The sequence below is a fragment of the Oryctolagus cuniculus genome, chromosome 10, assembly GCF_964237555.1.
Source record: "Oryctolagus cuniculus chromosome 10, mOryCun1.1, whole genome shotgun sequence".
Taxonomy (NCBI): domain Eukaryota; kingdom Metazoa; phylum Chordata; class Mammalia; order Lagomorpha; family Leporidae; genus Oryctolagus; species Oryctolagus cuniculus.
The window spans coordinates 19048548-19061244 of record NC_091441.1 but is presented as its reverse complement, the minus strand read 5'-3'; the positions used below and the strand labels follow the sequence as shown (position 1 = coordinate 19061244).

Below are 12697 nucleotides of genomic sequence, written 5' to 3'. Positions count from 1 at the left end.
CTGCCTTGGGTGCCTGCGTGCTCAGAGAACCTCTGAACTCTGTTCCAATCCACATGGAATGCAAAAGGCTATTGGCTTTGGGGTCTGCAATTGTTAACACTGGAGGTTCTTCCAACCTGAAGGCTCATTCATGAGTTTCTGACATTGAAGCAATGCCGTCTCCTGCGATTTTGTTTATTCTATTTTCAGCTCTTGGGACACCAAACGAACCCCTCTATCTTTACTCTCAACACTTTATACCCTTGGATACATGGTTTCCAATGCCATATTTCAATGCCAAAATATCAGCCCTTTTAACAGCCCTCCTTCGTCTCCTGCCCGAGTTTGGCCTGTTGATCTTGTAAGTAGCCACAGCGCTCTTTCTTCCACTCATAAGTTTTGCCTCATCCCAGCCACCATCCCTGCAATTTCATGTGTTTAAGTCTAAATTTCCACACCTGTAAGATAGGGTAACATGCATTAATGCCCATCTCCATCCCAGTATCTTTTTTAAAAGATTTATTTGAAAGGCATAGGTGACATGGTGGGGGGGGGGGTGAGGGAAAGAAGGAGGGAAAGAGGGAAGGAGGGGGAGGGAGGGGAGAGAATGAGTATCTTCCATCTGATGGTTCACTCCCCAAGTGGCCACAATGGTTGGGGCTGGGCCAGGTGGAAGCCAGGAGCCCAGAACTCCATACTGATCTCCTAGATTGGTGGTAGGGGCCCAAGCTCTCGGGCCACCTATTGCTGCCTTCCCAGGTGCATTAGCAGGGAGCTGGAATGGAAGCAGAGCAGCTGGGACTTGAACCAGTGTTGTGATACAGGATGCTGGTGATGCATATGGTGGTTTAACCTGCTGTGCCATGATACCAGCCCCCACCCCTATGGTCCTTATGAAGATGACATTGGGTGATGCATTAAGCACAGTATCTGACATATAGGAAAAGCTTGATCTGGTCTTCTATTTCTTTTGCTGTTAGTTCTCATGATGGTTTGGCTTCTGAGAATGGACTCCATTCCCTAGAGTAACCAGCAAACTCTGCCCCCCACCCCACCTAGTTTATGCTCAATTCATAGTTGTTGAACTAGAATAAATTAGATCACCCTGTCACCTGGCCAATCAAATATCATTTACTGCACAGGTCAGTAAACTTTCTCTGGAAAGGGGCCAGAGGTGGTACTGAAATGGAGGGGCATGGCCATGTGCCAATTTGACTTGCAGCATCAGGTGGAATCAGATGTGGCCACACGTCACTTACAGCAACCAAGATGAAGCAGCATTGCTTTAAAACAAACCTGCAACTTCCAGATACTATTATCATATTTGCTTAGAAACTCTAGTCGATGCCATTTGCAATGGCTAATTCTGTGTGTCAACTTGGCAAGGCCACAGTACTCAAATATGCGTTCTGGGTCAAGGTTAATCATGATTCTGCAGATGCTCCAAACCAGCATCTACAATTTGTGAAAAAATGGACTTAAAGTTTGGGAGCAAAAAATTTGAAACCCATGCAGTTTTTTTCATAACACATTTTTTAAAAAATGAAACTCTTGAAGATCCTTCAGATAGTATGGTTTCTTTCACAACCAGGATTCCCAAGACCAGGAGTGGAAAAAGGAGTGTTTCCACTCGCTATTGCCCCTACCGAGCCATAGCAATGTTCTTGCTTTGTGTTCCCACAACGTTATGCTCTGCTGGCCTCTAGTTCTTCATTCTTGTGGAAGCAATGCTTCCACTGGAAGAGTCAACACTGATTCCACTGAACTGAAAGTGAAGACTGCTCTCTGGCCACTGTGGGCTCCCGTGCCCCCGAATCAACAGGCAAAGGCAACAGTCAGCATGCCAGTCAGGGATGATTGATTGTAACCATCAAGGGCAAATTGTCTGGCTACTCCATGGAGAACTAACATTCCACCCTGTGACGGAAGCCCAGGGAAACAACAAATTGACGACCCCCCAGTTCAGACAGGACCAACGTCTTAGACCCTTTCACAAGCCTTGGGTCCCTCACCCTCACCACAATCAGGCGAGGTGCTTCCTGAGGACAAAGTCCATAAGATATGGGTAGGAAAAGGAAGTCATTAGGAACATCAGCTTTGCCTGTGAGCCAGTTACAGGACTGGAACTATACTGATTGTTTCTTCCTTATTTTCTTATGAATATGTGTGTATGTGTGCCCAGGTATCTTCTTCTTTCTTCTCCTATCCACTCAAACATCTTACGAGGCATGGACTTTGTATCACAGGATATATGTGTTGCTAACTTCACATCACAGTATTTAAGTCACAGCACCTCACAGAGAAGAGCAAGCATCTTCCAAGGGCTTTGCCTCCTTTTCTGGGAAAAGCCTGCTGTGTGCATACAGCAGGACAGTTGTGTCCTGTTAGGTGAAAAGAGACTCTGTGTGGTTTAGAGATGGATATCAGGTTAACAAGAGGTGCCTCTGTGATAGTTAATTATACACGTCAATTGCACTAGGCCAAAGTCCCCAAATGTTTGGCCAAACATTATTCTAGACGTTTCTGCAAAGGTATTTTTCATATGGCATTAACAAATCAGTGGACCTGGAGTGGAACAGACAACTTACCATAAGGTGGGTGGCCCTCTTGCAGTCAACTGAAGGCATTAGTAAGCAACCCCCCCCCCCCACCCAAGGAAGAGCCACTTCTGCCTGCAGACAGACTGCAGACCCTGGAAGAGTTGCAGCTCGAGTCTGCCCCAAAGATTTTGGATTCACATCTCCACAATCCACAATCCTTTAAAATCTTCCATCCAAGTACTAACCAGGCCAGACCCTGCTTAGCTTCCGAGATCAGACGAGACTGGGCATGTTCAGGGTAGTATTGCTGTAGACTGATCCCTTAAAATCAATCTCCTCCCTCCTCTCCCCCTCTCTCTACACACACACACACACACACACACACACCCTCTACTGGCTGTCTTTCTCTGCAGAACCCTAAGAAGCAATCTTTTCTGGAATCCTACACTTGTACTTTGCATTCTTGGGTGATAGAAACTTTATGATTAAAGATCTCTTTAATACAAGAAATGATCACTGACTCACTGGCATATTCCCACAGAGGAAACAAGAAAAACAAGTCGGCAGAGTCCGTTACGGCAAAGCCATTCTCAGCATCTGAGACCACTCTTCCTGGGTCAGATCAATCTCCACGCTGCGGCCCCACGTGAAGGGTTCACAAGGCTGGTTTTAGACTCAGATGCTGGAAACCAAATTACTTAAAATTTAAAGAAACCCTAAGTCTGTGATACGCACATAGCATGTTTTTAATTAGGTTGGGCAAGGTCTTGAGTTAGGGTGGTAAACTGATTGGCCTAAATTTCATGTTCGTTGTTATCTGCCAACATCGAGGACACAGCTGGTGCCTGAGAAAGGCTAGCCTGTAAGAGAATGCAATTCTTTGGACTTCTGTGGTTTTCCCCCTCACCATTCTCTAACCAGCAGAATGGACTGGCAGAGAGAAATGCAGCCCGGAGAGGCCCGAGGCCATGCCAACCATCACATGGGGTGCAGTTGCCTAATCAGCCTTCCCATAGCAGCTTTTTTTTTTTTTTTTTTTTTACAGGCAGGGTGGACAGTGAGAGAGAGACAGAGAGAAAGGTCTTCCTTTGCTGTTGGTTCACCCTCCAATGGCCCATAGCAGCTTTCTCAAAGGTCACAGCCGTGATTTAATGAACACTTCCATCCTTTCACTAAAGAAAGCCATACACAGGAAGGATTCGACTCTTTCTGACTCATCAAGAAATTACATTCCATGAGATAATGCAACAGATTATCTGGGCTGGGCCCCAGATCCTCTGTAGAGAACAGGCATGTTGGGCAACCCTGAAGGAAACTATTTCGCCTTCCTTCCCACGGCAAAGTAATCCCATGCTGTCTACACATGTGGCAGTTTCTGCAGCTCTCTTCTTCCTGTTAGTCGAAGTCCTGGTGGTCTTGAGAAGCCAGCACAAGGCTCCGTTCCTTCCTGAGGCCACCTCTGACTGCCCTGGCCCTACTTCATGCCATGCGCCCCCTTGCAGAAGTGCACATCTGTACTGCATGTGTGCATACTCTATATGGGGCAAAATCCCTACAACCAGCACCTGGCCCAAGCACTAACGCTGGCTTGTAAAAACTGAGGTTTAGAGCCGGCGCCATGGCTCAATAGGCTAATCCTCCACCTTGTGGCGCCGGCACACCGGGTTCTAGTCCCGGTTGGGGCGCCAGATTCTGTCCCGGTTGCCCCTCTTCCAGGCCAGCTCTCTGCTATGGCCAGGGAGTGCAGTGGAGGATGGCCCAGGTGCTTGGGCCCTGCACCCCATGGGAGACCAGGAAAAGCACCTGGATCCTGGCTCCTGCCATCGGATCAGCGCGGTGCGCCGGCTGCAGCGGCGGCCATTGGAGGGTGAACCAACGGCAAAGGAAGACCTTTCTCTCTCTGTCTCTCTCTCTCACTGTCCACTCTGCCTATCAAAAATAAAAAACAAACAAACAAACAAAACTGAGGTTTAGAAAGTAACCTGCCCCAGGTCACAGCTCGTGGGAGGTAGAGGCAGGGTGGGAATTCAGACCTGATTCTATGTGCTGCACAGCCTGTCCACTCTGAATGCACACATTAGGAGGGTTGGGTGCATCTCTCTGGACCTTCTGTGCTGGGCTCAGCACTCAAGTATTTGTTGACGGTTCTGGAAAGGGGCTGAAAAACACAGCTGTTACAGCAGGGAGAGAAAGACAGAGAGGGGACAGGGAGGGGGCTGTGTTCTGATCATGGATGAAGCACTCATTAGGGATTGTCACCTAGGTTAGAATCTGCTAAACATAAAACTTGAAATGTACGAACTTAACGTATATACACACATAATGCAATGCTTCTAACAGAGCATACAGTCTGTAACTAAATGGTAACAATTAACTGCCCCCAACAGAACCACAAAGATGCACAGATAATTAGACACAGACAGGCTCACACCTGAATTCCACGCACACGTGAACTGTACAGATGTCTATCAATGATGAACCATGGGGAACATGGAGAGGCGTCTTCTATGCTACATACCTTCAGGGACACACTGTCCAAGAACAAATTTGTACCCTTCACAGCACTTTTTCCTAAGAGACAAAGAAAGAAAAAATCATTTTCAGTGGGATGTTAAACATAAAATTATCTTGTTATTGTTTTTAAATGAAACAACTGTGCCTGAGAAAAACTGTTGCATAGAGCAGTAATGGAGCACTATTTATAAGGTAATCTGAGATCTAAAAAGAAAAATAGAAATACCACATCTTCCAGGGGCGGGATAGCCTTTCTACCACGTAACATACAGAACCAACCACGAGTCCCATGAAATGAGTGGGTTAACACTAGGACTTCAAGGCACTTATATTAAATAAATACAAGACTACAGAATGTAAAAAGAAAAGAGCCACATGACCCCTAAATATAAATAACAATGATCTAGTCATAACAATTAGCTATTCATAGTATAATGATTAGTAGTTACAATAATTAGGTGGCAAATTTTCATCAAGACTGGGACTGGAAGCCAAGCACTGTGATTCCAATTCAAGTGATTAAAATACACACACAGAAAAACACCTGCACTACAGAATGGATTGAGAGACATCTAAATTAGCAGAACTTTAAAAATAGCAAACAGGCAATTCCTACTACAAATGTTCAAGACTCATCTCTCTCCTTGAGGTAAGAAATGGCATCATGGGTTCAAAATTCCTATCTCCACTGGACACATTTGCCTGTGGTATAGATGCATAAGCTCTGGAGACCAAGTCTCCTGCAGGTAACCACAAACCCTGCCCAAGCCACAGGCAGACAGCTACCTGAAGGCTCTGAGGAGGGGATAAGAGCCAGCAGATTGGCCAAAAAGATATGAAACTAACAAAAAACCAACAAGAGTTGAAATCTTGAACAATGGACCGACACAGATCGAGTTTTCTGCTTTTAGCCAAGAGCAGATCCCAGTCAGTAAGTGTGAGTGAAGCTTAACTGGTAGTAGAAAACTTGCTGTGTTTTTCGGCCTGATCAGAGGACCAAGCATAGGCAATCCACACCGTGAGAAGTTGAAGGGGAATCTGGGAAAGGAGAGTCCTAGAAATCAGAGTCTCGGACCCTGAGTATGAAGTCTTCCCAAGTCTCTGGCTGACCCCTTAGCTGAATGGTAGAACAACATACCCAAAGCACTCAACTGACGACCAGAGGGGGTGGGGGAGGATTGAGGGGACACCTGTCACTGGCCCGAGCTTTCATTCTTGGTCTAAACATGTTAACTGCCCACTCCGGCAAATTTCCACATACTTTGAGTACACACAGGGGCACTTCCAAAGGGTCACAGGAAATGGAATTAAAAGGTAAATTTTTTGCACCTAAAGAAACTTTTGCAACCCACCTAGTACACGTATTCCATGAACTTTTTGAAGATCCTTTGTACAACAAGATGCAAAGCAGGCTCTCTGAGATGAGACACACACAGTGACCCTTTCTTCAGAGGGAAGACGCTCAAAGAATGAAGCAAACTCAAAAATCACTCACAAGTTGGAATTACCAGACTTTAATGTAGCTGATAACTAGGCCCAGTGACACAAAGAACCCTATACTTATAATGAACAAGAAAAGAAATCTCAACAGATAAGTAGAAGCTACTCAAAGAACAAAACAGAACCAGAGCTGAAAAAAGATTCTTAAAAAGAAAAAAAATCCCACTGGATGTACTTAATAGGAGAAAGGAGAAATTATGCAGGGAAGAATTAGTGAATTTAAAGATATATAAGTGGAAATTATCCTCTCTGAGAGAGAAAAGATTGAAAAAATGAACAAAGACTCTGTCTTGTGGGCGGACATCAAAGGTCTAAGACATGGTCTTTAGAATTCCAGAAGAAGAGAGAATGAATGGACTGTGAAAATGTATTTTTAACAATGTTTAATGAAAACATGGATTCACAGGTTAAAGAAATCTGGCAAATGTTCAATAGACGCAATACAGTCACACACACACGCCGAGGGACTTCACAGTCTCACTGCTGAAGACCACAGATAAAATTTTGAAAGCAGAGGGAAGAAACTACTAAGTACAGGGAAAGGATGAGTTTAATGACCATGAACTTCTCAAAAAAAAAAAAAAAAAAAACCTAAAATAACTAGAGAAAGAGATATGACATCTTTTCGGTGCTGAGAAAACAAATCCATCATCCCAGAATTCTAAACCCAGGGAGACTATTCTTCAAGAACGAAGGTGAAGTAAGGCACTTCAGACACAAGAGAACTCCACATTCATCGCCAGCCGACCTGCACCACCAGACAGGCTGACGGGAGTGGCTCAGGCCGAAGGCCAGGATACAAGGAGGAGCACCAGAAACGGTCATGGACAGGGTGCTTTGCATTTAATGTTTCCTATTTTTACAATGGTTATTAGTACTTGTACACATTTATGGGCCTGTGTGATATTTACATACATGCAAATAACACACACTGATCACAGAGAGTAATCAACTTTCCCCCCTTTTTACATAACTTAGTGGTTGGAGGCACGCAGCTTCTTTGTTTGCTCACACTGTCTACTAGGTTACTGTGAACTGAAGTCTCCACTGTGAAGCACTAGGAACCTAACCCTCAGTCTCACTCTGATGTGGTGCCCAGTGCCCAAACTCCTTCTCCACCTCCTCCCTGCCTCTAGAAATCATCATTCTGTGTTCAGACGGAGTTTCCTTCAGCTCCCACATATGAGGGAAAACAGGATTTGTTGTTTTGTGTCTGGCTTATTTCACTTAACATGATGTCTCCCAGTTCCACCCATCTTGCTGCAAATGACAGGATTTCACCTTTGTAATGGCTGAACGCTGTTCCTGTGTGTATACATACTACATCTTCTTTATCCATTCATCTCTTGATGCACACCTTGTTTGATTCCATATCTTGGCTACTGTGAACAGTGCTGCTACGATACAGTGACTTCATGGACATACGATGATTTCATGTCTGTTGGATATAGATATACGTAGGAGGAGGGCTGGATCACCTGGCAAGCTGGTTCTAGTTTCTAAAGAAATCCCCAAACTGCTTTCCACAGTGTCTGCACTGCTTTACATTCCCACCAGCGGTGTGTGAGAGCTCCCTTTCTCCACAATCAGCACTTGTTACCCTCTGCCTGCTTGGTCACAGCCATTCTAGCAGGCATGAGGGGATTTCTCATTATGGTAGCTAGAGATATGGGGCAATTTTTCATACACACACACACACACGTGTGTGCGCGCCATTTGTATTTTTTCTTCTGGGAATTCTTTGCCCATTTCCTAACAGGATTGGTTGTCTTTTTTGGTTGCTGTTGCTGAATTTTTGAGCCCCTGACATATTCTGGATGTTAAACCTTTGTCAGCTAAGGAACTTCCCATATCTTCTCATATTGTTGGATGTCTCTTCACTCTGCTGATTATCTCCTTTGCCGTACCGAAGCTCCTGAATTTGATAAAACCGCACTGTCTAGTTTCACTTTTGCTGCCTGTACTTCTGGGGTCTTACTGAAAACATGGCAGCCTATCGAGTTCTTGAAGTGTTTCTCCCTATGTTTCTTCTGGTAATTTCATAGTTTCTGGTCTTCTATTTAGGTAGTTGATCCCCATTTTAATGTTTTTAAAGCAAAAATTATAAGATCATCCTGCAAAGTTTCTAATACACATGGATACAATAAATGACACTACAGGACAGAATGGCTGGGGGCAAAGGACCACCATTTTTACGAAGTTTCTACCTGCTATGGGAGACAGTCCAGTACCGGCATTTCTGCTGGAGAAGACATTCCCTCTGCCTCTCATGCTCTCCTGCCTCTGTTACTTTCCCTTCCTCTCCATCCCAGCTGGATCCCCTATAAGCTTCCCTTCTTCCCACTTCCAACATCACTCATTGGTGGCAGAGAATTAGCCAGAGTTCCGTGAGTGTGTAAATCTTAAGAATATACCCTTAAGATATTCCACGTTAACTATAATGGTCCAACCACCTCTTTTAAAAACTTTCTTTGTAACTATAAAATAGACTGGATTCAAGGTTATTCCTATTACAAAGTCACTCTCATTTGTGTTTGAACATGCTTTCTAGATGGAAGACAAACTAAGTTAAATACAACCTACCAGCTGAAGATTGCACAGCCCCTTCAGCTTCCTGTACCACCTCTGTGAACACACCACTTGTATGCAGCAGTGCAAAAAAGCTCCACAGACCACTGATTCTGCAAATGACATAGTATCTATTGTCGCTCCCCCTCTTCATGGAGGAACGACACTAAGCCCTGCCTAGGCTTCATATCCGAGTCACGGCACCATTATGTCGCTCCCCGTCTTCGTGGAGGAACGACACAGGACCCTGCGTTGTTCTTTCGTCTGCTCGGCCCTCCCCAGGTTTGCTGCTGGTTCTTCCCGGGTTGGCTGCTGGTCCTTCCCGGGTTGGCTACCGTCCCTTCCACCTCCGTGGAAGGGCGATTCCCCCTGCCACATTCCCCACTTCCGCGGGGGAGCGGCACACCGCCGGCCGGCTTTCTTGGGGGGCTGCACAGGTGTTCCTTCAGATGTTCCCCTTAGATGTTCCTGGTGCATGTTGTCTCTCTCCTCCTTTATAGTCCTCTTCCACCAATCCCAACTCTGCTACCCACACGCCGAGTATGCTGCTCTCCTCCAATCAGGAGTAAGTCCTACAGTTTATTGGTTGAACTGGAGGCAGCTGCGTAGAAGCTGTTTCTCCCTTCTCAGCGCCATATTGTGGGAGAGCAGATGCATAGAATAAGTCTTAATTCCAGTAACTTAGTCTAGTCCGGGTTGCTCCCCACATCTATGTCCTAGAGCAGGCCACTGCTTTGTCAAACGGTAGTCCAGGAGATTACAAAGGGCCATCTCTCTAGGAAGCCTGATATCCTCAAGTTTATTTTTTCATCAAGTTTTATCAAAAATAATTTAGGAACATTATTTTCTACTTTTACAAATTAATCTATATTATTGGTCAAATCAATTCACATGGTTGATTTGCTACCCATAGGAGAAATTTACAAAATCTTTTTTTTTTTTTTGACAGGCAGAGTGGACAATGAGACAGAGAGAAAGGTCTTCCTTTTCCGTTGGTTCACCTCCCAATGGCCGCTATGGCCAGTGTGCTGCGCTGATCTGAAGCCAGGAGCCAGGTGCCTCTCCTGGTCTCCCATGCGGGTGCAGGGCCCAAGGACTTGGGCCATCCTCCACTGCACTCCCGGGCCACAGCAGAGAGCTGGCCTGGAAGAGGGGCAACCGGGACAGAATCCGGCACCCTGACCGGGACTAGAACCCGGGGTGCCAGCGCCGCAGGCTGAGGATTAGCCTAGTGAGCCGCGGCGCCAGCCACAAAATCTCTTTTTAAAATATACGAATTTAACAAATTTTATTAATCTCTTAGTGTATTAATTTTATGTAAAGTTTATTAAAATGTCATACAACTTTCACAGCCATATCTGGTAAGAGAAATTTCCTTTACTTTTCTTCCTGTAACTTGTCTCACACGCAGCCCAGGTATGGTGGCTCTCTCACTTCAAAGGCTGGTAAGTAGGCTGTCATTGTGAGAACTGGGCACTGGGGATGCTCCTGAACCAGACCAGAGAGAGCTCAGGCGCCTGTACATGTCCTCCAGATATAGATCAATGGAAATCCTCCTTCAATGCATTTTATGTTAAAAGAAAATCAGCCACCCACTCAATTTACTGGTATGATGTGTGACAATGTCCAGAGTTTTCCTATCATACAGAATTTCTCAACATCTCCCACTACATTATAATCTTCCTTGCCAAGAGAGCTCATATAAATTGATGATGATGGTTACTATTTATAATAGGGGTAGAGGATCTACCTTCGTATTCCATGACACTGAAACTTTGCCTAGTTGTCCATGGTTTCAGGAAATCCAAGCACTCAACAACAAAAAACTGGCTTAAAAGAGAATTCATTGCTATGTTATGGTTATTACCTACAGAGCTGTCCACAGAAGGCAAGTAGAGGAAGAGCAGTGCACCAAAGAATTGGAAACTCCAGTGATTCATAACCAAGGTGGAGATGGGGGGAAACATGTGTTTCTGATACTCAAATCTCAAGTTTAACAGCACATTTCAACATATGGTTCTATTTCTTTTGGTTTAAATGCTGCACCTAATGTATAGCCTCTGAGATGGTTGCTAGCATTTTAAAGTTCATACAAATGGGTATGAGACTTTCAATCTCTCTCACCACATTCAAGACCTTAAATTTGGGCTCTCTGACCTTTTTGAGCATTTCAAGGGCTTGGGATTGTCCACACAGTGCAGCCAGGTGCAAATCTGTCATTTGTCCTTTCATGAAGTCAAATGGTAATGAAGTGATCCAGCATGCTTTCAAAAGGTTACAGAACTCTGTCAGGACAACATCTGGGTCTCAGGACGGGTTTATCATTTAAATAACTGCTCAACTAAGAATTAACTTGTCCTCTGGGCTTTTTCCTTTTAAGATTTATTTATTTGGAAGGCAGAGTGACAGGGGGAGAGAGAGAGAATCTTCCATCTGCTGGTTCACGTCCCCAAATGGCCACAACAGCTGAGACAGGGCCAGGCTGAAGCCAGGAGTGTGGAACTCCATCTGGATCTCCCACGTGGGTGGCCAGGCCCGTGATGGGGTCATCTTCCACTGCTTTCCTGGGTGCTTTAGCAGGAAACTGGATCAGGAGCAGAGCAGCTGGGACTTGCACCCATGTTCAGATATGGGATGCCAGAATTCCACCACAACGTCAGCCCCCGGGCTGTTTTGGAATTGCACAGCTGTCTCCAGCCTTCGGCTAACAGGAGGCCATTCTGCTGCTCCAGTGCATCCCCTAGTCCTCCCCAGAGTTCCTGTAAATGCACGATTATTTTGCATGTTAAATGTTCATCCATCATAAATCACACTTAAAACGAGGAAATATTCCAGTGTACCAAAAAGCAAACACTGGCTGCACATGCTACAACTGTTTTAAAGATTACTTACAATATAATTTTCCTACAACGGAGTTGAGACCGCCAAAGTGAAATCTTGTTATGCAAGCAAGGGTACTTGTTCGACCTAACTGCAAACACTGCTGCATGGTTTTGATCTTTAAGAAAAACAAACAAAAATGAGGAGAGCTCATGGGGATTCTTGGGAGGCAGCACTTAATATGTTTCACGTGGCACAGCTCAATTTTCCAAATGCAAATGCTTGTCTCAGTTCTTGGCGAGCCGAAGTGATTAAATGGTTGCTCCATAGACAAGGAGACATGTGCTAATCAAGACAGTCTGTGGAGGTTTCCCCTGGGTGCTCCTGAATATTATCACACATAAAAAAATCATAAATAACAATGAAATAAAAATGGAAATACATCCCACCAGCCAGGTGTGTCAGAGAACTTCTAGAGGGAAAAACTAACTCAGGAAAATGAAGATAACAGAGACAGCATCGTCAGGCTGTCTGCTTATTGTTATGGGGTTTAGAAAAGACCTGAAAAAACTTCCTACAGAATTAAGAGAGTGCAAGGAACCTTGGAAGGTCAAGTGAGTCAGAGGACAAATATTTAAACCCTGCTTCAATGCAAGGGTGAGTTTTCCTAAGATCTACTTGATATTTCCCTTGCATAGCTGCCTATTCACACACCAGATATATCTGATTTGTTTGGAATTAGAAAATTGAATTTTTGAGAGTATTTTAGAGTTCTT

General features: G+C 44.8%; 1 protein-coding gene across 1 annotated transcript in view; it reads right to left on the bottom strand.

Moving 5' to 3' along the window:
- CCBE1 (collagen and calcium binding EGF domains 1) overlaps window positions 1-12697 on the bottom strand; it is a 248425-nt gene that overhangs the window by 38825 nt on the left and 196903 nt on the right. The window contains exon 3 of the mRNA XM_008261421.4: window positions 5038-5090. Within this exon, the coding sequence (XP_008259643.3) occupies window positions 5038-5090 (53 nt within the window). The remainder of the gene's footprint in view (window positions 1-5037; window positions 5091-12697) is intronic.